At 40.2% G+C, this 19373-nt stretch overlaps 1 protein-coding gene across 4 annotated transcripts in view; it reads left to right on the forward strand.

The window, feature by feature from the left end:
- Positions 1 to 19048, forward strand: part of CLIC5 (chloride intracellular channel 5) — an 86427-nt gene extending 67379 nt beyond the window's left edge. For all 4 annotated transcript variants that reach the window (XM_074820210.1, XM_074820212.1, XM_074820211.1 and 1 more), the window contains 2 exons: positions 7330 to 7511; positions 9812 to 19048. In XM_074820210.1, the coding sequence (XP_074676311.1) occupies positions 7330 to 7511; positions 9812 to 9979 (350 nt within the window). In that variant the 3' untranslated portion in view covers positions 9980 to 19048. The remainder of the gene's footprint in view (positions 1 to 7329; positions 7512 to 9811) is intronic.
- The last annotated feature ends 325 nt before the right edge of the window (positions 19049 to 19373 follow it).

A 19373-nucleotide genomic window follows, 5' to 3' on the forward strand; every position in this document is an offset into this window, starting at 1 on the left:
ATTATATTCAAAGGGTAGGATTCATCTCGCCTAACTTCACTTCCCTGAAAGTTAGGTGTCTAGTCTGAGCTAGTCCTTTAGGCTTCATCTGTAATTCACGCAGTGAGAAGGGCATGTGTGGAGTGAGTCACACCAGTTTGAATCAGGTGTCTTGGGCAGCTGGAAGGAATTGCCCTCTGGAGATGCTTAGTACCTCTGAGCAGAGAGGGAACCTACGAAACCAGCTTAGACATGATACCCGACTCTTAAATGGCTAAACAGAAGAAATCAAGGCAGCACTCAAATCTCAAGGGTTATATTGAAATCATAGGGGAGAAGATAAACTGTTCAATATGTCGTACAGTGGTGCGCATATTAAAGTCACAGCTCCTCCATGTGAGAAGGATTAATCTACACAGATTAAGGTTACAATACTCTGTTGAGCCTGCCTGAAAAAAATTAGCAGGATGGAGAAAAAAGAGAGTGAAAATATGAATCTTTGGTCTTTATTCAGACTGTCAGACTAGTAGAATGATATTATTTTCTTACCTTAAATTGCTGTTTCTTAGCTGGTTTCCCTCTCCTACCAGAAAACAGTATTGGGTCTCATATAATATCAAACTCTGTGAATCTGGAAGTGATCAGGAAAGGTGGTTTGTTTTTTTAAAGGAAAAATAAATCTCAGATTGTTTGTGTGAGACTGTGAATATTTATGTACTGTTCCCCCTTTTCCCTCATTGCGTATTTCACCAAGTTCATTTGCGTGTGTTACAGGATAAATCTTACTGGAGGGCAGTGGAAGAAAGCAGTAAAAAGGAAAAGCATCAATCAGTGATCCAGGGTAGCAGCAGGAATCGTTGTTCATTTTTGTACATGGATCATTGTTTGTTGAACTTGCCTGAGCTTGACAACTAAGAAACTTGCAGTTCTGCCGAGGTCAGTCTCAGGTGGTTTCAGATGATGGCTACAAAAGCCATTATACTGCTGGGCCTCGATGACTTTGAAGCCTTGTTGTCACTGTGCTTTCAGTGGTATTCACTTACGAAGGGGACCACATATATTTTACTTCATCTTGGAGTAAATATTTTGTGACAAAATGTTTATTTGACAAAAAATGCCACGGGTGGTGTGAGTAATCTGAATTATTGGCAAATGTGGGTTGAATTTGGTGAATAATGACTTGTTTTGAAAAGTAAAAAGTATTTTCTCTTAAACTTTTTGAAACAAAAGGTTATTCTCTTTTTAATTTGGAAATGACATGTTAATTTTGAAGATTACCAACATTTAAAAAGTGATGTGAAAATGATTGAATGTCTAGGCAAGGCTTACTTAACTGACCATCCCCAAACAGCTCTGTTTTTCTTTTCATGTCTGTTTGGAAGTCTTACGTTATTTTGCTTTGTTTAAAAAATTAAACTAGTTTTTCTCTCTTTTAACGTAAATCAAATAATTTTTATGTTCAATTTGTCCAAAGAATCAATTGTTCATATTGCTTTTATTGTGCCCTCTGTGCTTTGCATCTGTTACCATAATAACTATCAAGTAAAATCCTCATCCTGCAAACGGTTCCACTCAGACACATAAAATAGGAGTAATCTCACCTAATTTTAGCTATTTTAAATTTAGGTAGCCAGTCTGCCTATTCTCAAATGAGAGAGAGAGAGAGAGAGAGGTTCCTCTGGTGGTAATTCAGCTTTTCCTAGGCTATTTTAGGATGGAATGATTTGCCTTCCATTGGCTCCTTCAGGCCACAGAGATTGGCTTTTATGTGCTTTGTCTGCTTTGCTATTTCTCCTCGTCCCAACATTAAACAAGGAAGGAAATATTTGGAGTTCAAGGAAGGGGAAGAAGAGTCCTTGTCTGACCTCTGCAAATGCTGTGGGTGTGGGCAGCCTGAATCAGTTTTACATTTTCCAAACCATTTTTCTTTTACTACTTTCTAGTTACTTTCCATTTTGCTTCAGCCTTATTTGACCCACAGCAAATAGAGATGGAAATGACCGATGATGCTGGAAGTTTTATGTCTGGTATTATTTAGGAGGTCAGATTAACTGATTATAATAGTCTCTTTTGGCTTTAAAAGCTGCTGGAGAAATCCTAACCCCACTGAAGTGAACAGCAAAACTTCCATGTGCTTCAGTATGGCCAAAATTTCACCCTGAGTACCTAGTAATGAATCTTTGTCATCTGGCCCTCCCCTTGACTTGCAGGATTGCTCCATGCATTACATTTTCCAATGTTTTGTTCAGTTGTGGTGTAAGTACTTTAAGACACAAGGATTCTTCTTGTCCCCTGGAAATAGTTGCACAGGCTAATAGTTTAAGGAAGTTTTTGCTCGAAGAGTTGAGTAACAGAGCCAAAGTCTGTTCTTGGTTGAACTGGAGTAAATATGGAATAGCTTGTTGACAATGCGGAGTTACTCCTCTTTTATGTCAGTGTAACCGAGAGAACAATTTTGCCAATTATTAACTTTTGTTACATTATTTGTATTTCTGTGCATGTCAGGATTTGTTAATCTCATTGTTCAACATCAAGTAACCTTTTGCTGAAAACAGAGCGTCACTGTGAATTAGGTATCATCAGCTAAATTGAACCTCACCCTGTGCATTTGACAGATGGTAATGCATTCATTAAGTGTTCTGTGGTTGCTTTGAGGTTGGAAAGTGCTATTTTTCTGGCTTCTAACTCAGGATTCTTAAGTAAAGTTGTATAAAAGCATAGTTTTGAAGGGAGAAGGAAAATCTCAAAGAGCTCATGAGGTTTTTTTATTAATATCTTTGTTTACTATTGGTGGGATGACATGGCACGACTGCGATTGCTGTCTTTGGCTGCCTAAGTAGCCCCGAGCAGAGTAGTGAAGGGTGAGAGAGATGGTTCCGCTGTGGGTTTTATGTATACACAGGTAGAGCTTCTTGGAATTTGAATTTATATTAAATACATCACTGTGGAGGCAATACGATGCTGGTGCCTTTGTGCTTGGTGATTTCACTGTCCAGAAAGTTGGTTTCCGCGAGTTCAGACATTGCAGCCATTGCACAGGTAACCTGATGACAGGGCTCTTACAGAGCTGGTCACATCTGGGATCTCTAAGTGCATACTGAAAGTCTGCAGGGTGTGGAAGCAATTGGAGGTAGAAATTTCAAAAGCAGCACAGAGCCACATTCTCAGGCATAGTTCCACTTGGTTTTGTAATGTTGAATCCTCCACCCTGACATTACCAAGACAATGCAAGGCTGAGATTAGACACTTCAGGAAAAGTTCTCCACACAGTTGATTTAGGGGGTCACCTAAACCAAGTGTAGAAAAGAAGACTCCACTGCCTACAGAGGAAGCTCAGGGTGTTTAATTCAGACCTACTCATTTAACTTACTCTCTTCAGGGAAGATTAATCCCATTCCACTCATTGACTTGCAGTGGAGCCTCAGCAGTTATCAGCAAACCTATTTAGTTATTTAATGATGTTTCCAAGAGGGTAAGTTGCCAAGGGAATTAGCTGCTTAGCCACTTATGAAACTCATTGTGGTTAGTATGTTCACAAATGGGGAATTAGTCACTTTTTAATTAGTCACATCTTTTTAAATGTCTTCATTCACTCTAGTGCTGTGACTGGTATTCACAAGACCCCTGTCCTGGTGAGTGCCCACTGTCCCCTATGTTCTCAGTGGAGACAATGTATAGCGTCATCCAGATTTTCACAAAATAGTTGTAGTATGAAAGGTTTAGAATTAAGTCTTTCTTCTGTTGAGTTTGCTCAGTGATATGAACCCAGTCAGCAATTTCTTCAGCAAGAGTCCCAAAACCTTCAGAGATGTAGGATATTCTGAGGAGGTAATATCTTGGTCTCTGTTCACATTTTTTCACCTTTGACATAATGCTTAAATATCGACCAGATAAGAACGAAAATGAGAGAGTTAGTTTTTCTGACTTTTACCTGTGGTGTCAGCCTTCAGTTGTGATCCACTGAATGTTGAGTCATTTATGGAAAGTGAAACAGTTCAACAGGAGAGCTGTACAAATTACCCGATACTCCACTGGTGGGGTCTCATCTGGCAGATCTGGGCTGACATCATGTTGAAAAGGCATTTGAAACTCAGTCTTTCACTTTCCAGGAAACTGCTCTCCCTATACCACTGGTAAAATCACAGCACTTCTCCCCAGATTTTTTGTAAGAAAGAAAAAACTGACCTGGTTTTGATACCTCTCTCTTCTGGGGGGTCACTGGTAAATTCAAACATAAGGTGGGTTCTCCCACCCATGCCAGCATTAGACACTTGGCTCTTTCTGAGATGTGGCACTTAAAAGCCTCTTGCTTCAATATTTTTGAGGTTCTTCTATGCATCCTTCTACTTTGAGTGGGGATTTCCCTGAGCACCTTCTCAAGGAACACAAGACTTCAAATCCTATAGATAAATCTGAATGTGTTAGGGCACCTAGAAAGTAGGATTTGCAACATAGATATTTGCATATGGATTTCAAAAAATGCCTTGACAACCATTGACAGGCTTTAAAAATCTGATCCTGTGCATCTAAACTCCATTTGAAATGGCAATTTTAGGATCTTACTTCTCTTAGCTTTTCAAAATTCTGTCAGTATTCAGTTGGAAGAAAGACAGTTCTCCCTTTTTCACTACTTTTCTATTTTCATGTTTGTTCTGAGAGATTTACTAGGAACAGAAGAGTTTTGATTAATTAAATGGGGTCATTGTTGTCACAAGTAGTTGTCCAGTTCTTGACTATCAGGATATGAGAATGTCCTGACCGTGTGGTGATTTCACCGTGAGATGTCAGGATCCTGTGGATTCCTGCAGAGCCTGTAAATTAGGCCACAGATGCGTTGAACCCTGAACATACGCTTATTTCTGGCCTAAAGCTGCCGTATGCAAGCGCCAAGTATGAATTCAGATAGATGTTTTTCCCACTGTCACAAATAGGCTTCACTCCAGGCATTGTTTTTGAGACAGCCATGACGCACTTTGATATATCAAGAAGAGCAAAAAAAACCCCAACCCTAATAAGTTCCAGAAAAGTTATATAAACACATCTCACCTGCTGCTCCTGTCTTCATACACACACCTAACTGAGCCCATGGGCTAGCATGAAGCATCTAATATAGTATTGTACTGGATGTATTGCGCAGATGACTCAGAGAATCAACAGTCCTACTGGGTGAAGGGGATACTGGAAAATGCTCAGCGTTAAGCCAGTCCTCTAAAGTCTGGATGAGCAAAATTGAATTAAATCCCAGTAATTCCATTCCATTGTCTCTAAATTAATTCATCGTAAGAGGACGTAGTCTGAGGCTGACCAAGAGAAGAACTATCTGTTCAACAGGTGTTACGGGTCAAACCAAAAAGAGATTGCTAAATGTTCTGAGTGTTGCCACATGGGGGTATATTACACCCTACGCAGTTATTACCCTTCAGTAGAAGTTGTGTGGTGGAGCACAGCTGCAGATGATTAAAGACACCACTGCCAGCATCTGACAGCAGAATGTCAGTGTCAAAATTCAATTTGAATTGATTAAATAAGGGATGGCAACACTTTTGTTTCATGGATGGCAGCACTTCAGTCGCTTTAGATGCTCTGCTTTCAGAAATAAAATTCTTTCCCTCCCTGCTATGTTTGTTGGGGTGTTTTCAGTTGGATTGCAGTCATTTCTCCAGTCAATCAATTAAGCCAGGATTTGCCACTGTGTCTAAGAATCAGCCACAAAAGAGCTGGTATGGTTCCCTGGTGCTTGGCCAAGAGGCTTCAGTGGGAGCAAGACATCAGGCAGCTTAATCTGACTTCCACCACTGGCACAAGGTTTAATGGATGTTAGGGCAGCAGAGAAATCATGTTCTGTGGTGTTCAGCTCCTGCTCTCTCAATGGCCCCGTACGCGTTGCCTTTCTCTCCGTGCCAAAAACACAGGGGTGGCTGACAGCAGAGCCAGCGGAACTACCTGTGCCAGCAAGCTGCTCTACACAGGGCAATCGCTGCAGCCTGTTTAAGCTTGCTTTGTGCTCCGTAAATGTATTTATCTCTATAGGCCTTGTAGTGCTACGCTGCCTGAGCAACTTGACGCGTTGAGAAGTCTCCCCTAAGTTAAATGGCAGTAAGTTACTCAGAGATACAAGATTTTACAGTCTTAGGCCTTAAATGCTGACTCCAGGCCAGATCTGCAGCAGGTATAAATCACTGCAGGTAATTTTCACCAGCTGAAATTCTGGCTCTAAGCCCACGAGTCATGTTATTTTTTTCACATTGTAAATTCTTGCTGTTTCTTAGCTATATTGCTTTAGCACTTTGGGGCACTTGTCAGGGGCCGGGACCCCATCGTGCTTGTCACCCTTCGAAGAGAGATGCAAAAGACCCTTCTTGCCCCAGAGTGTTTGCAGTTTAAATAGCATGCAAACCTGTGTACAGTCATTTCAGCTTTCTCTAAGTCCATTATTGCAATCAAGTTTTTCTATTATCCTGCTGGAAACATATAAGAACACAAATTCTGTGCCCAGGTTGATATTTTTAAGTAAAAAATTTACACTTTGCTGTATATTATCTATAAGTGGCATTTTAAGCCTGGAATTTGTTGGAGCCAGCAGCAGTGTGGGACATGGTCTTTAGTAATTGAAGTGAGATGTCCAAAGTTTCTTCTCCTTTGTGATACCTGATTTGAGACATATCAAAAAGAGAATTTGCACCCAAGCTGAACCTGAAGTGAGGGGAATCTTAAGAGTGGCTGAATATTTAATCTCTTTTGTATAGTGTTGTATTTAATTATTGATGTATTACTTTCATTTCAGTTGTAATGTATCTTCCAGCTCCAGAGAGCTCTGGTTAGCATCTCTGGAATTATTGCTATTGCCTTTAATTACTCTGGAGGGGGTTTAAAAGTAGTAAAACTACAACTTTTTAGAGCTAAAGTAATGCTAGAAAATTCCTTTTCATTACAGTCCTACCTGTCTGCTTAGAAAAATAATGTAGTGGCGTACAGATCTCCGATGTACTGTGTGATGGCCTCAACAGACCAGAATATCATAGGGTGTATGTGTTTTATTGGTATATCATACTGACAAGCTGTTCTTTACTTCCATGATCTCTCTCACTGGGTTTTTTTGGAGCTAGTCGGGAGAAGACATGCACAACAGTTTTCTGTGTCCCCTTTTTTCATTGCTGAATGAGCTTTACCCTCAGGCAGACCTTGCTGGGCTACTTCATCATCAGACTGTGTAGTCACTGGAGCACAAATTAACAACAAAGAAATGCTTCTTGGCTTTTTTTTCTAGATACTACCATAGCCATTGACAATGACCATTTCTAAATAATTCTTACTCTGCCCTAATCACTTATCCATTGCTTTTTGGCAAAGCCCTTGAAAGAGGTTTGGTGAAGGCTCTGAAGAAGCTGGATGACTATCTGAGAACCCCTCTACCAGAGGAGATTGATGCAAACAGTACTGAAGAGGAGAAAGTGTCTAAACGCAAGTTTCTGGATGGAGATGACCTGACACTTGCTGACTGCAACCTTCTGCCCAAACTCCATGTTGTCAAGGTAAAAGTTATCATTCGATGGTCAAAGAAGCCTTATCTGATAATGAAGTGCCCTGTTCTGACAGCTGTGCGCTAAAGCCAACATTTATTTCAGCAGAGGCATCTTAAGTCCTATAGGAGCAGAGCTGGAAACACACTTTTGCTCCTCAGTATTTCCTATAGGTTAACTTAACCTACTTTGTAATTTAGTACATGGGGAAATTGTCCCATCACTAATTAGTGGCAAACTCAGTATTAAGATCTAGGTATCCCATCTCTTTATTTTAACTCTGCTGCAAGTAACAGCATATTTCATTTTAATTAGTTCCCATTATTCTTAAGAGAGATGTCAAAACTTTAGTCAGTTCCCACCCATTTGTAACTTAAGAGCAGCAGTCCATCTTTTTTGGGGAATATTTGTTCCATCTGGTATTTCACACTGAGAAGTTAACAAATCAAAGTCACTGCTGAGGTCCAGGATTTAAGATGTACAGTGGTCGTTGGTATAGTGCAAGTGGTGTACATCATCTTGACTTCTAAATGTTGCATTTACTTAATTTATCAGTTTACATGTTTCTTTAGAATAAAGCAAGTACCTGGCAGACCTTGGCAAGCAAGAAAGCTAGGAATTAAAGCCAAGTCATGCATCTAATTTGGCTCCATGAGCCAAAACATAAACTGAGCCTGGGAGCTGACTGCACACATGCAAAAAAAAAAAAAAAAAACCAACCAAAAACCCAAAAAAAACCCCAAACTGAAAAAAATAAGCACATAAGTCACCAAGTAAGAAATGTGATAATATCCTCACAAGTTTAGCCTTTTCGTTGGCTCATCTTCATTGGTGACGTTAGAGTCAGACAATGCAAAATGAATGTGTGGCCTCTTACTGGTTCCTGTCTCCTTGGGATGAAATGAAAGACGTCAAAAGAGAATTAAAATATTTCTCAGACGAGCATAGCCATAGGATATTGCCTGAAAAGCATTTTACAGATGGAAAAAAAGGGTAAATTATTAAGACTTTTTCATCTGATGGAAGATGTGTGCTGGAAATTGTGAAAATCCTGACTTAAGTTGCCCAGCAGGTTTTATCATCCCCATGTGTGTGTGAAGCATCATTGAAGGCAAGAATGCTTAACTAAATGCAGTTTAGGACAGGATTTGGACTTGCAAATACCGAGTGGATCCTGGTAATAAAAACAAATCACAGTCATTTCTGAGAACATGACTGTCCTAAGAAATCTGAGATGGAAAACAGCTCTACCATGTGCTTTAAAAATAAAGGGGAACTCTGTGGCACATATGTATGTAATTTATGCCCAAGAACAATTTTATACTGTCAGAAAAATTAGAGATTGGAAGCACTCATTAAATCAGCTAATCCATCCCTTCCTATCAGCTAGTTCATTCTGTCACCACAGGATTATTCTATATGGTATATTCTTACAGGAAAACTGAAATATCCCAATCCAGCAAGCTACTTAACCAACCAACTCTCTTTAAGCACAGATTAGTCCCATTGACTTCAATGGGACTATACAGGTGCTTAAAATTAAGTTTGCACTTAACTATTTTCCTGAATAAGGGCCTGAGTGTTCTTAGAAATCAAAAATTTCCCTTGATAGACAATTTCCTAGTCTAACAAGTCTTGAAATAACCATTTCCCCCCACCAGTTTATCCTAATACTCCTGTTTATAATATCTGCTAAATCATCTTGGTTTCTCAATCATGGTACCCATACCACCCTGAATTTTTTCCTCTGCATGAACACAGATACAGCCTTCCAACAGCTGTAGATGGTTACATCCTCTGACACCATTAGCTAGGCAAAATGTATTACATATATTAAAAATAGAAATGCAGTATATATAAAATATAATATGTTAAATATAAATATAATAGTTAATATGAAAATATATAATTATATATATTATATATAATTGCTACCAATGCCTTTCCCTTAAATCTATCCTGCTTTTCATGAGTCAGCTAATCAGCTCTTATGTGATGTCTCAGCTTTAAGTGATGTACAGAAGACTGGTAAAAATCACCAAAAAACAATATGGTAAAATTAGTGAAATTCAGTTACCATAAAAGTCATAATTTGGTGACAGTAGCCAGGCCACTGACTTAGAGTGTCATTAGGCCAAGTAGTATCCTTGCAAGAAAGGGGACAACCAACACTCACTTTTCAGACTTTTCTAAGCCCAAGTCTTTAAGCATTTCTTTCCTTTGCCAAGAAAGAGTAAGAAGCTCTCCAAAAAGGAATCTGGAGATATATCACTAGCAAGATGCTTTTTTTCCCTCTTTTGTCTTTGGTTTAGATTGTTGCAAAGAAATACCGCAACTTTGAGTTCCCGGCTGAGATGACAGGGCTGTGGCGGTACCTGAAGAATGCGTATGCCAGGGATGAATTCATCAACACCTGTGCGGCAGACAAAGAAATTGAGCAAGCCTACGCAGACGTAGCCAAGCGGCTCAGCAAGTCCTAACTGACCTCAGTGGTGGCTCAATATCCCCTTTTACAGACTCTTCTCCTTGTTGCCTTAACATATACTTTATCATTATGCTATCTGGTTGGCATCCCTATGATTTCACCTGTTCAAGTGTATTGGTTAGAGACAAATCTGCTTCTCCCTGGAGAAAAGAGAAGGCAGCCTTAGTGTGGGGGGTGGAGACCCTTTGAGATCTGAACCTAAGATCTGGCTCAACTAGTATTATTCGCAATCAGTATTGGAAATGAGTCCACTTTACTAGTTTCTTGTTTCATGTTGGGGGTATATCACCACCGATATTCTTTGGAGTTTTAAAGATAAGATATTAGCTGAAATTTCAAGTAAAAGAGTTAGGGACATATAGAACTGGTTCTTCTGCAGGTTATTTCAAGGATGCTTTTTCCCCCAGTGCTACTGAGATCCTTGAGGCAGGAGCAAAATATGAGAGAGAGAGAGGGGGAAAAAAAGATTTTGACCGCAAAGGAGAAATGCTCTTAGCAGTTATATTTAAAAAACCTTTCTGAATGTATATTCTGTCTTAGCAGGCTCAAGAGTTTATAGGGTATTTATTTTTAACTTGGCGCAAGAGGGGAAGCCTGAGTGAATACGTCAGACTTGCAGATGCTACTTTGCATAAAATTTGCATGATGCTGTTGGATCCGAATGTCTAAAGTGAAAGAGAGTGAATGAGCAATTGAGCAGGCAGCCCTTGGAAGAGTGGGGCTAGTGCCAAAATGCCCAGTGGATCTGCTAGTTGGTAGAGACACGCAGACGTAGCAATAATGGGGGCAGCATATTGACTCCAACGATAGAGGGAATTGGCACAGCTAACCAAACCACGGAGGATATTGTCATCCTGACTGTATGGTTGCCAGTTCCTTTATAATTGCTATCTTGGGAAACTTGGATAGGCAGGAGAAAGCTGTTGCTGCACATGAATTCCAGGCAGCGGAAGCACTTTCTTCGCGTTGGGCTCCAGATGGGTCACTTTCAAGCACTCATCATCTCACCCCAGGAGAAGTTTGCTCTGAGAGCCTCAAAAAGGGAAGACTAAAACAGAGAGAGGCACATTCCCAGCCAGAAATTCAGCAAGTATGCTAGCAGAAATCCATGCATGATGCCTTAGTCCCACTCCTCCAGGGTTTACTGATCTGGGTTACACAATTCTGGATTAGGATTGTTTGCTAAAACTGATTAATTTGTTCTATCTGTAGCATCTGCTTGACACAATCTGCTTTATACTAGTGATTATTTGCACGTTACTTTAGCAAATACAGAATGACAGCTCTTTTGCATGAAACTCACGTGCCCCAATATGTACAGCAGTGCACATGGCTCTCGATTTTCAGTTTGGGGGGATTTATCATTTTTTCAAAGATAAAATAAAGCTGAGCTGTGACCCAGTGTGGCTCCCCTTCTGATCAGAGCTGCTAGAGCTGCACTGATTTGAGGGGAACCCCAATTTGGTGAGCTGTGACTGAGGGGAACCTCGCAGCAGGCTTGTTTGCAGTCAGAGAGCTGGAGGACTGGAGACAGCATCGAAAGCCAGCCTCTGCCATGTGGTGCTGATGACACTCTGAAGCCATCCTGTTGCTTTGGTGGGATTATTCCACTTTTCACACACACCCAGCTGGGAGCCGAATGTTGCTCGTTGACTGTGAAGATAGTTTGTGGTTGACTATTGTTTCACATGCAGTGGTCAATTTGTTGTGAACTTTCAAAACCTTGGAAGAAAATGCATGAACTCCCAAGTCTTCTCCTAGAATGGGCTATTTTAACAATGGCTGGACTGGAGGGCAAAGGCCTGCACTCTTTAAAATATTGCTGAGAAATCAACTGGCTCAGAGAACACTAATAGCAGCCAGAAAAATCTAATGCGATTAGAAGTGTCTGCACAAGCACATGTGGCTTGTTAAAAACATTTCTTCATGAGATTGGAATTATTTGTGATTTTTTTTTTTTTTTAAATTAAGACAGTTATTTATTTATTTATTTTAATTGACTCAGTCCTTTCCTCTGTCTTTCTGGTTTTGTTTTCACTCAGCACGCTGGTCAAGACGGCTCTGTCTGCTTAGAAAAGTGTTATTAGCAATGCTCTGCAAATTAATTTTTAGTGAAAAGTCTTCTATCTGATTAATGGTCACTGGGCTTCTTTTACTTTCACTATGATTTGGTTAGGAGCATGCCGATCAACAGAATCTACATTTGTCTCAGTTGCCTTTTTCCAGGTTTGTACTTCAATTAGTGGCTTTGCTTAATCACAGTTGCAGTGGATTTTTGAATGAAGATGCAGAGGCAGATGCAGATTCTTGCTCTATGCTTATTATATTTAGCTCCTTAAAGAAGGCTGTCCAAACATGCAGCAGATGTATGACAGGGTAAATGAAGCAGTTCGGGGTCTCTCCTGATTTCTTCCATCTCTGTGAATCTTCATCAATTTGCTGAATCCCCTGGTTCTGAAATGTTCTGTGTCTTACTTTAGTTTTGCTAGAAGAGGGCCAAAACACAGTTGATCTCAGTGACTTCAAATCTCATCTGTTTTTAAAAAATGTTTAAAAATATATACCAAAAAGAAAATGAGTGTTTGTAAGATGATTTGCATGTTCTTAAAATCTTTTTAGGATTTCATTATAAAACCTATATATTCCCAAGGTTTATTAATTAGTAATAAAAAAGTCCTTAAATATCTTCATTTTTCCAACACCCCCCTCCCAAAATCTAGATATAATGTATTCATGGATATGAGAAAGAATAAGAGGAAAATTAAACAGTTTTCAGCTCCGTGCCCGTTCTGTGTGAACTCAAGTCTCGCTCTCCATCCTAACTTTGCATCTTACTCATAGCTCTATTATAGGCTGATCCAAGATTACGGACAGGTTCAGGCATTCCCTGACCTTAGTTTGGGTTTGAAATCCAAGCTCATGTTTTCAGATCTGTAACTTTCACTCACCTTTGTGCTTTTTGGCTTTAGCCATAGTCAGAAGCAGGAAATTCTGGAAATCCTACATAGAAAAGTGTTTTGCTAAGATTTTTGAGCTCAGTTCTCAAGACTCAGGATCCATCACCAGTGAGATTTTAAAGGGCTCCAGACCCCTTTAGGCAGGGTATTTTTGGTGACCTTCCATTGTAGTTAGAATTATAAGTAATAAATATTAATCATACAGGATTGTATATCTACATTGGCAAGCCAGCATTTCTGAAAAGAATCTAAGTGACAAGACAGACATTGCAGATTTACAATAACTTTGTTCATAAATTTTTTGCAAGATGTAAAGAAAGACATAGTGCAGAGGGGGAAGAAGCCAACAATGTGGATTTAATCATCTACATTTCAGAAATGCAGACCAAATGTCTGTAAAGATGTCCATTTCATCCAAACATTTCTTAGATATTTATTTCAAAGCTCCCTGTTCAGTCAATCCAACACTCCATTCATATTGGAACTAATATTGATTTTTCTTCTATTAGCAGCGGTAAGGGAGTGCTAGAGCATCCCATATATTAGTTACTCTTATTTTCTGTTAGACTAAATTGCCAAGAGGTCATCTTGCTGTGCAGGTAAGACTACGGAAGAATCTGTTTCAAGACTCTTTAAAAGAGAGCTTCTGACAAACATTTTTTTCCAATAGAAAATTCATATAATGATATTGTTTTATCAGGACTAGTGTGGAATATGGAGCTACAGGTTACCATCTCTTCTCTTGTGTTCAGCTGAAACCCACTTCCAGGGAGGAATGACAGCCTGCACCACAAAGAAGCTAGACATCTTTGTTTCCTACAAGAAAGATCAGCTGAATTTCACATAGCATTTATTTTGAATACAGATTTATTTTATTTTAACCTCCAGATACCTTTCCTCCTCTCTCAGCCTTGCTCAAAGTCATCTCCAAGTCAGCCATAATAATTCTGCCATTTTCTCAGTGCGAAGTAGCAGGATGCTCATGGATGGGCACATGGGGAACCGTGTTTTAGCACAACCCATCCGTCTTGTGGGATGAAGTCCAAAGGCCGCTGCTTGCAGCACTGCTCCCACCACTGTGCCAGCAACAAAGGTGACAAGCAGAGAGAGCTCCCTTTCTGCAGTGACTAATTTGGCTAATTAGCTGAGTTTAAGGTATTACAAAAATGTAGGCAGTGAAAATCCCACTTCTGTGAAGCCCCAGAAGCACACGGAAACATTCACTTTTTAAAATGAATTTGTGTTTTAGAGAAAAAAATAGCTCCAAAATCTCATGTCCTCCTCCATGTGTATTCTTTTAAGCATCAGGCAGTTTGCCTTTGTTTATTATTCTGCTAGAAATATTCATTATTCTTGAATTGTTTTTGATATTAAGAAATATTTTTCCAGTAAGATTTTGCCTTTCTGCTGAATCTTTCATCTCTTCATTAATTTTGATGTCTGCAATGACCTAGTAATTCCAGAGGAGGCAGGAAAGCTGTGAAGCTTATACTTGTTGAGAAGTTGAAGGAGGTAATGATTTTTTTGGAGAAAACAGTATTAAAAGCATTTTTAAAAAAATGTGTCTTTTCATCTGGGATACTTTAACCAAGAGTGATAGACTATTTAGTCTGGAATGTGATTTTCAGCACAGACCTGAGCAAGCGCCATGTTTAAGGTGACTTTACCTAGGGATTTCCCCAGGATGCATGAAGATGTTCCCTCTGAGTCACAAAATTTCCCTCTTCTTTGGCCAGCAGGGATCTACTGGTTTGTACTGGCACTGAACTATGACAGCCCACTAACTCAGTGCTAGGCAGGGAAAAGAGGGGTCCTGTTGCCTTTTCTTCCCTTCTAGCTCATGTGCAGGGAAAACAGAAAACATTAATCTGTTTTATTTCCTTGCCCCACATCCCAAGCAACACTCCAGCCCTAGGAAAGCACAGAGACCCTGGCCGACGATGGTTTTCAAAGCTTGATCCGTCCATGTTTTAACGTGTGACGTAAAGGTCTGAAGAGCCCCGTGTAATTTCTCAGGCACTCACCACGCAGCGTTACAGGACTCAGCAGCATCTCAGAGACCGCAGCAATCATGTTATTCCCCTGTTGCCCCAAATCATTCCCCTTTCACCATGTATTGGAGAGATGCTAAAGCTCAAAATACTCCAGAGGATGCACTTGAATGTGGTGTATTTTGAGCTGTGCTCATCAACTAACCCGCTCTGAATGATGACATTGTCGCAGCTCAGCAGGTCGTGCTTCTGCTGCCAACTGGACGACCCATCGCCGCTGGAGTAGCAGCGCTCCGATGGGAAACGCCGCAGCTGCTCAGCCAGCCGTGGTGCAACCACGATGAAAGGATTCAGTGCCACCTTTTCTCCAGCCTGGCTCTCTAGCTGAAGTGTGTTAGCAGCTCAGCTGGGGCCATGATCCAGCGCTAATGAGCATTTCTAGCTTGCAGCGTGTGAATAGAGGCTACTCATGTGTTTAATGTTAAACATGTGCTTGCCTGCTTGCCTGGATAGGGGCCTAAAAGTCATGACAGAAAAGCCTATATTAATGAAGAGCATTATAATTCTCTTTCCTTTGAAATCCAGTGGCAGAATTCCCAGTGGGGGAATTCCCAATAGGAATTCCCAGTAGAGCCTAAGGCTACATAAGCACGAAGATGTTTCAAGCGTGAAGATGTCCTCAGAGAACAGAAAACACTCAAGGAGAAAAGGAAGCAGCAGTGATATATAGAGTCTTCCTACAGAAGCAGGACAGGGCACCCAGCTCTGTCTCGGTGGTAGCTGGAGGGACACCACCAGTGCTGTCAGGCTCCATTCTGGTTTATGGTGGGGGGGTTCAGAGTGGAGCTGGGTCCAGGCCACACTGGCAGTGTAATGCCAAGGCATGTTCTGCTGTATCTCCAACCGCACTCCCTATGGTGGTATCCCACAGTATAACGATGCCTCCATTGTGTCTGCCTCACTCTTATTATGAAGTGGCTTGTCTAAAGAAAACTAAGAAGGGTGGGGGAATTTTTTTCTTATATATACATGGAGTAAAAACAATCCAAATATGCTTTAATGGTTCTCAACATGATACTGTCAATTCTCACCACAGGGTGGAATTTGTTGGTGGAAATTAAATTAAATTAAATTAAAACAGAAAAGCTTGGCTATTGCTAATGGGTACTACTGGGAGCCCTAAAAGCAGTTTGCCGTGTAGAACCATAGCAGGAGTGAACATCCTTTAATTCCCAGAATCACTTGGGTTTCACAGGGTCATTCCAGCCTGTTCTGCTACACTGCTGAGAAGTTGCTCTTTCCCTGTCTCCCTAGGTCTATAAACTCTGAAGAATTTGGGAAATGGCTACGGGCACCACATTAATCTTTTTCTTTTTCACTTTTTTTCCCCCCCTTCATTAAATTAACTACTTTAGTTTGGAAGTAAGCGATAAGTAAACAGAATTTGCAAACAGCAGATTTCTCTACTTTTTCATTAAGGAAGTTTTTAAGAGCTTTCAGGAAATGAGAGGTTATCCCCAGCTTTGGGAATAAACTATGGTATAAAATATATAGAGAAATGTGATTCTGATTAAATAATTTAAGCAAGAAGATTACAGTTTATTTTAAGGAGCATGCTTTGGACAAAACAAACAGAATACTCCAATAATTGCAATAGGGATTTAAGATTCAGTTCCAATCTCCTTTTTTTTTTTTTTTTTTTTTTTTAATTACTGATTGTACGACATAGAAACTATATGTATATATATTCACCTTATTTAACTGCTTTATTTAATTCAATAATGCTGTGTTGGGATAGAAGGTGACGTAAAGAGGAAAACGTAGACTCTTGAAACAGCACTATTATTTCTGTGTCTTTGATTTTGTTCCCACTGGAATAAACAAGAGCTGCACCATTTACTCGTGTAGAAGCAGGATCTCAGCTTCACAGGTCCAGATAGTTTCACAGTCTCCTTGGAGGATGGGGTAATTTGCTGTTTAGCAATCTGAGTCTTGCAGTGCGCACAGTGTGTTTCGGAAGGCGTCCAGGACCGTCCTTGGGTGAACGGATAGCGTTGCTTGTGAAGGACCACAGTGAATCCCCTGCTGTTATAAAATGAGATTAAGCCATCATGAGACGTGGACTGGCTAACCCTGAACCAGACACATTTGCCTGCAGCGCAGCCGCTAAATTGGTCTGACATCAGGAACCGCAGCGTAAGAGCTTGGCCTCAGAAGTGAGTCAAAGCAGCATCTTTGTCACCAGTCATTTTCTATTTATAACGACACAGATCTATTTTATAATCACGGGGAGGCACAACAGGAGTGGGCTTTGTTCTGCCTAAATCGCATTTCTCGTGCGGGTGCGTTTAAACACAGCCTTTGGCCCCTTGCCGCACACCACACACACCCAAGGCGGGCAATTCTGGCACAACAATGCACACCCTGTCGTGCTTGAATGCTCAAAGACTTTGAGCTGAAGCAATAAACTCCTGCTAAATGGCTTAAAAATGTTCCCTTAAGTGTGCTGAGCTGCCACGCTGCCTCACTTCTCGTTTCCAATGCCATTTTGTGTCCAAGCCTTGGGTTTCAAATAAACCAGGAGTATATTGCATTGTTTAGTGCTGGAAATTACTGGGCATTATTAACCATAAGAAATTGGGGTGAAAAACCCACCCCAAGCCCCAACCCAACACTCTTTCCTAGTGCAAAACTGACTGCACATGCACATGACTCTATTTTCGGAGGATGTGAATACATTCCCTGTAGCTACTCACTTCGGTTTCTGGAAAATGGATCCTCTTCTGTGCAAATCCTCAGAGCTCTGATGGTACACCCCCCCCCCCCTTTTTTTTTCTCTTTTTTTAAAAAAATTGAAGAGTCCTGCTCTGTATTGCCTAGAAACTTATGAACTAACGATCAATAGATCTATTTTTATAGTCTGACTGTTCTCAGTTCTAAAGCCTGAAGATCAAAACCAAGTTGCATAGTGAGACTTAGGAGTGAAAGGAAATGCTTTTTTCCCTCAAAACCCATGCATTGTCAGATCCTGACTGATTTGGGGCACAATCCTGGTTACCTTGAGGTAGGTGTGAGGTTGAGGATAGCAGGAACCAGTCTGAAAGTCCTAAGTCCTACATGGACAAGTTTCCCATCTTCAATGTGAAAGCAACCTGTACAGAGACCTGAATGGCCCTAAGATGACCCACAGTGGCTTAAAAATAGCAATGACATTAAAAAGCAAAATTTGGGATGTGAACAATGACATGATGATCAGGCACGATACCTCTTCATTTGAAAGGACACTCAAATTTTTAGGTACTGGCCCAGACCCAAGTTCAAGACTGGATTTTCTCCTCCAAAATGTCATTAACCTCAGAAATATCTAATGGCTGTTTGAATTATCACCACCTGAGCTGCTGGGGTAAAATCAAAATCAGAAACTCTTAAGGAGAAAGCAGGAATGACCTTTAAACTTGGACCTGGTAAACTTCAAAGAAACGTCATTTATTTGTAAACAACTATTTTATAGTGGTTGACAGTGAAAAGTAACTGTGTATCCAGGGGTATCCATCAGATAAGAAAGACAGACAGGATAAATCCCTTCACATACTTGTGATTTTCAGTTGAGGCACATCCTCTGTTAGTGGGTAATTTTAGATTAGACTGTAACCTTTCGGGGTAGGAACTAAATATTTCTTCTCTGTATGTGCAGCTCCTAACACAACAGAAGCCTGATTAGAGCCTTTGTGTGCTGCTCTAACCTTCATAATATATAATAATAGGAATAGTATAATTAAAATGTCATTGCAGTTCACCTGTAATATTATGATTGTGTGGCTGTACTCTGTCAACTGTGAATAAAATTAATGTCCTTTTTGTATAACAGGTAGTATATTTTATTATTGAAGAAACAGTTTAATTTTTAAAAGCAAAAATGTATCTTATCTTATTAAAATGTAGCTTATTGTTTCATTTCAGGCTTTTGGATAAATGAGCAAAAATTTCTTTTGTATCCTTCAAATGAGTATGTGTTAAATGTAGAAATCCATCTTCCCGAATTGGAGATGTTTATAAACTTATATTCCAAGAGTGATTAACACCTGATAATTTGAATAAAAGTGGTTTATTTTCTCATTGGGTTATTCCTTAATTTTGTTTAATTTTTTAATTGTTTTTTTTTTTAAACAGGCAACATTCCCTTGGCTGCAAGAAAAAATGTGTGCTCATAGCTGAATACAGCTATACTCATCACTGGATCTGAAAATCGATTTAATAGAAATAAAGGGAAAGACAGCAAGGACAAGTAAGCTACATCTGTGCTAGAAGAAGAAACATGGCCAGGGTATAACTCATGCGCTGTCCCCCAGGGATTGGTACCGTGTAGTTAATGCAGCTGGTGGTACTCTGCTGGCCTGGACCAGAGAGCACTCTCCAAGGCAGCGTCCAAGGACAGCACACA

Source organism: Strix aluco, chromosome 3 (assembly GCF_031877795.1).
Source record: "Strix aluco isolate bStrAlu1 chromosome 3, bStrAlu1.hap1, whole genome shotgun sequence".
Classification (NCBI taxonomy): Eukaryota; Metazoa; Chordata; class Aves; order Strigiformes; family Strigidae; genus Strix; species Strix aluco.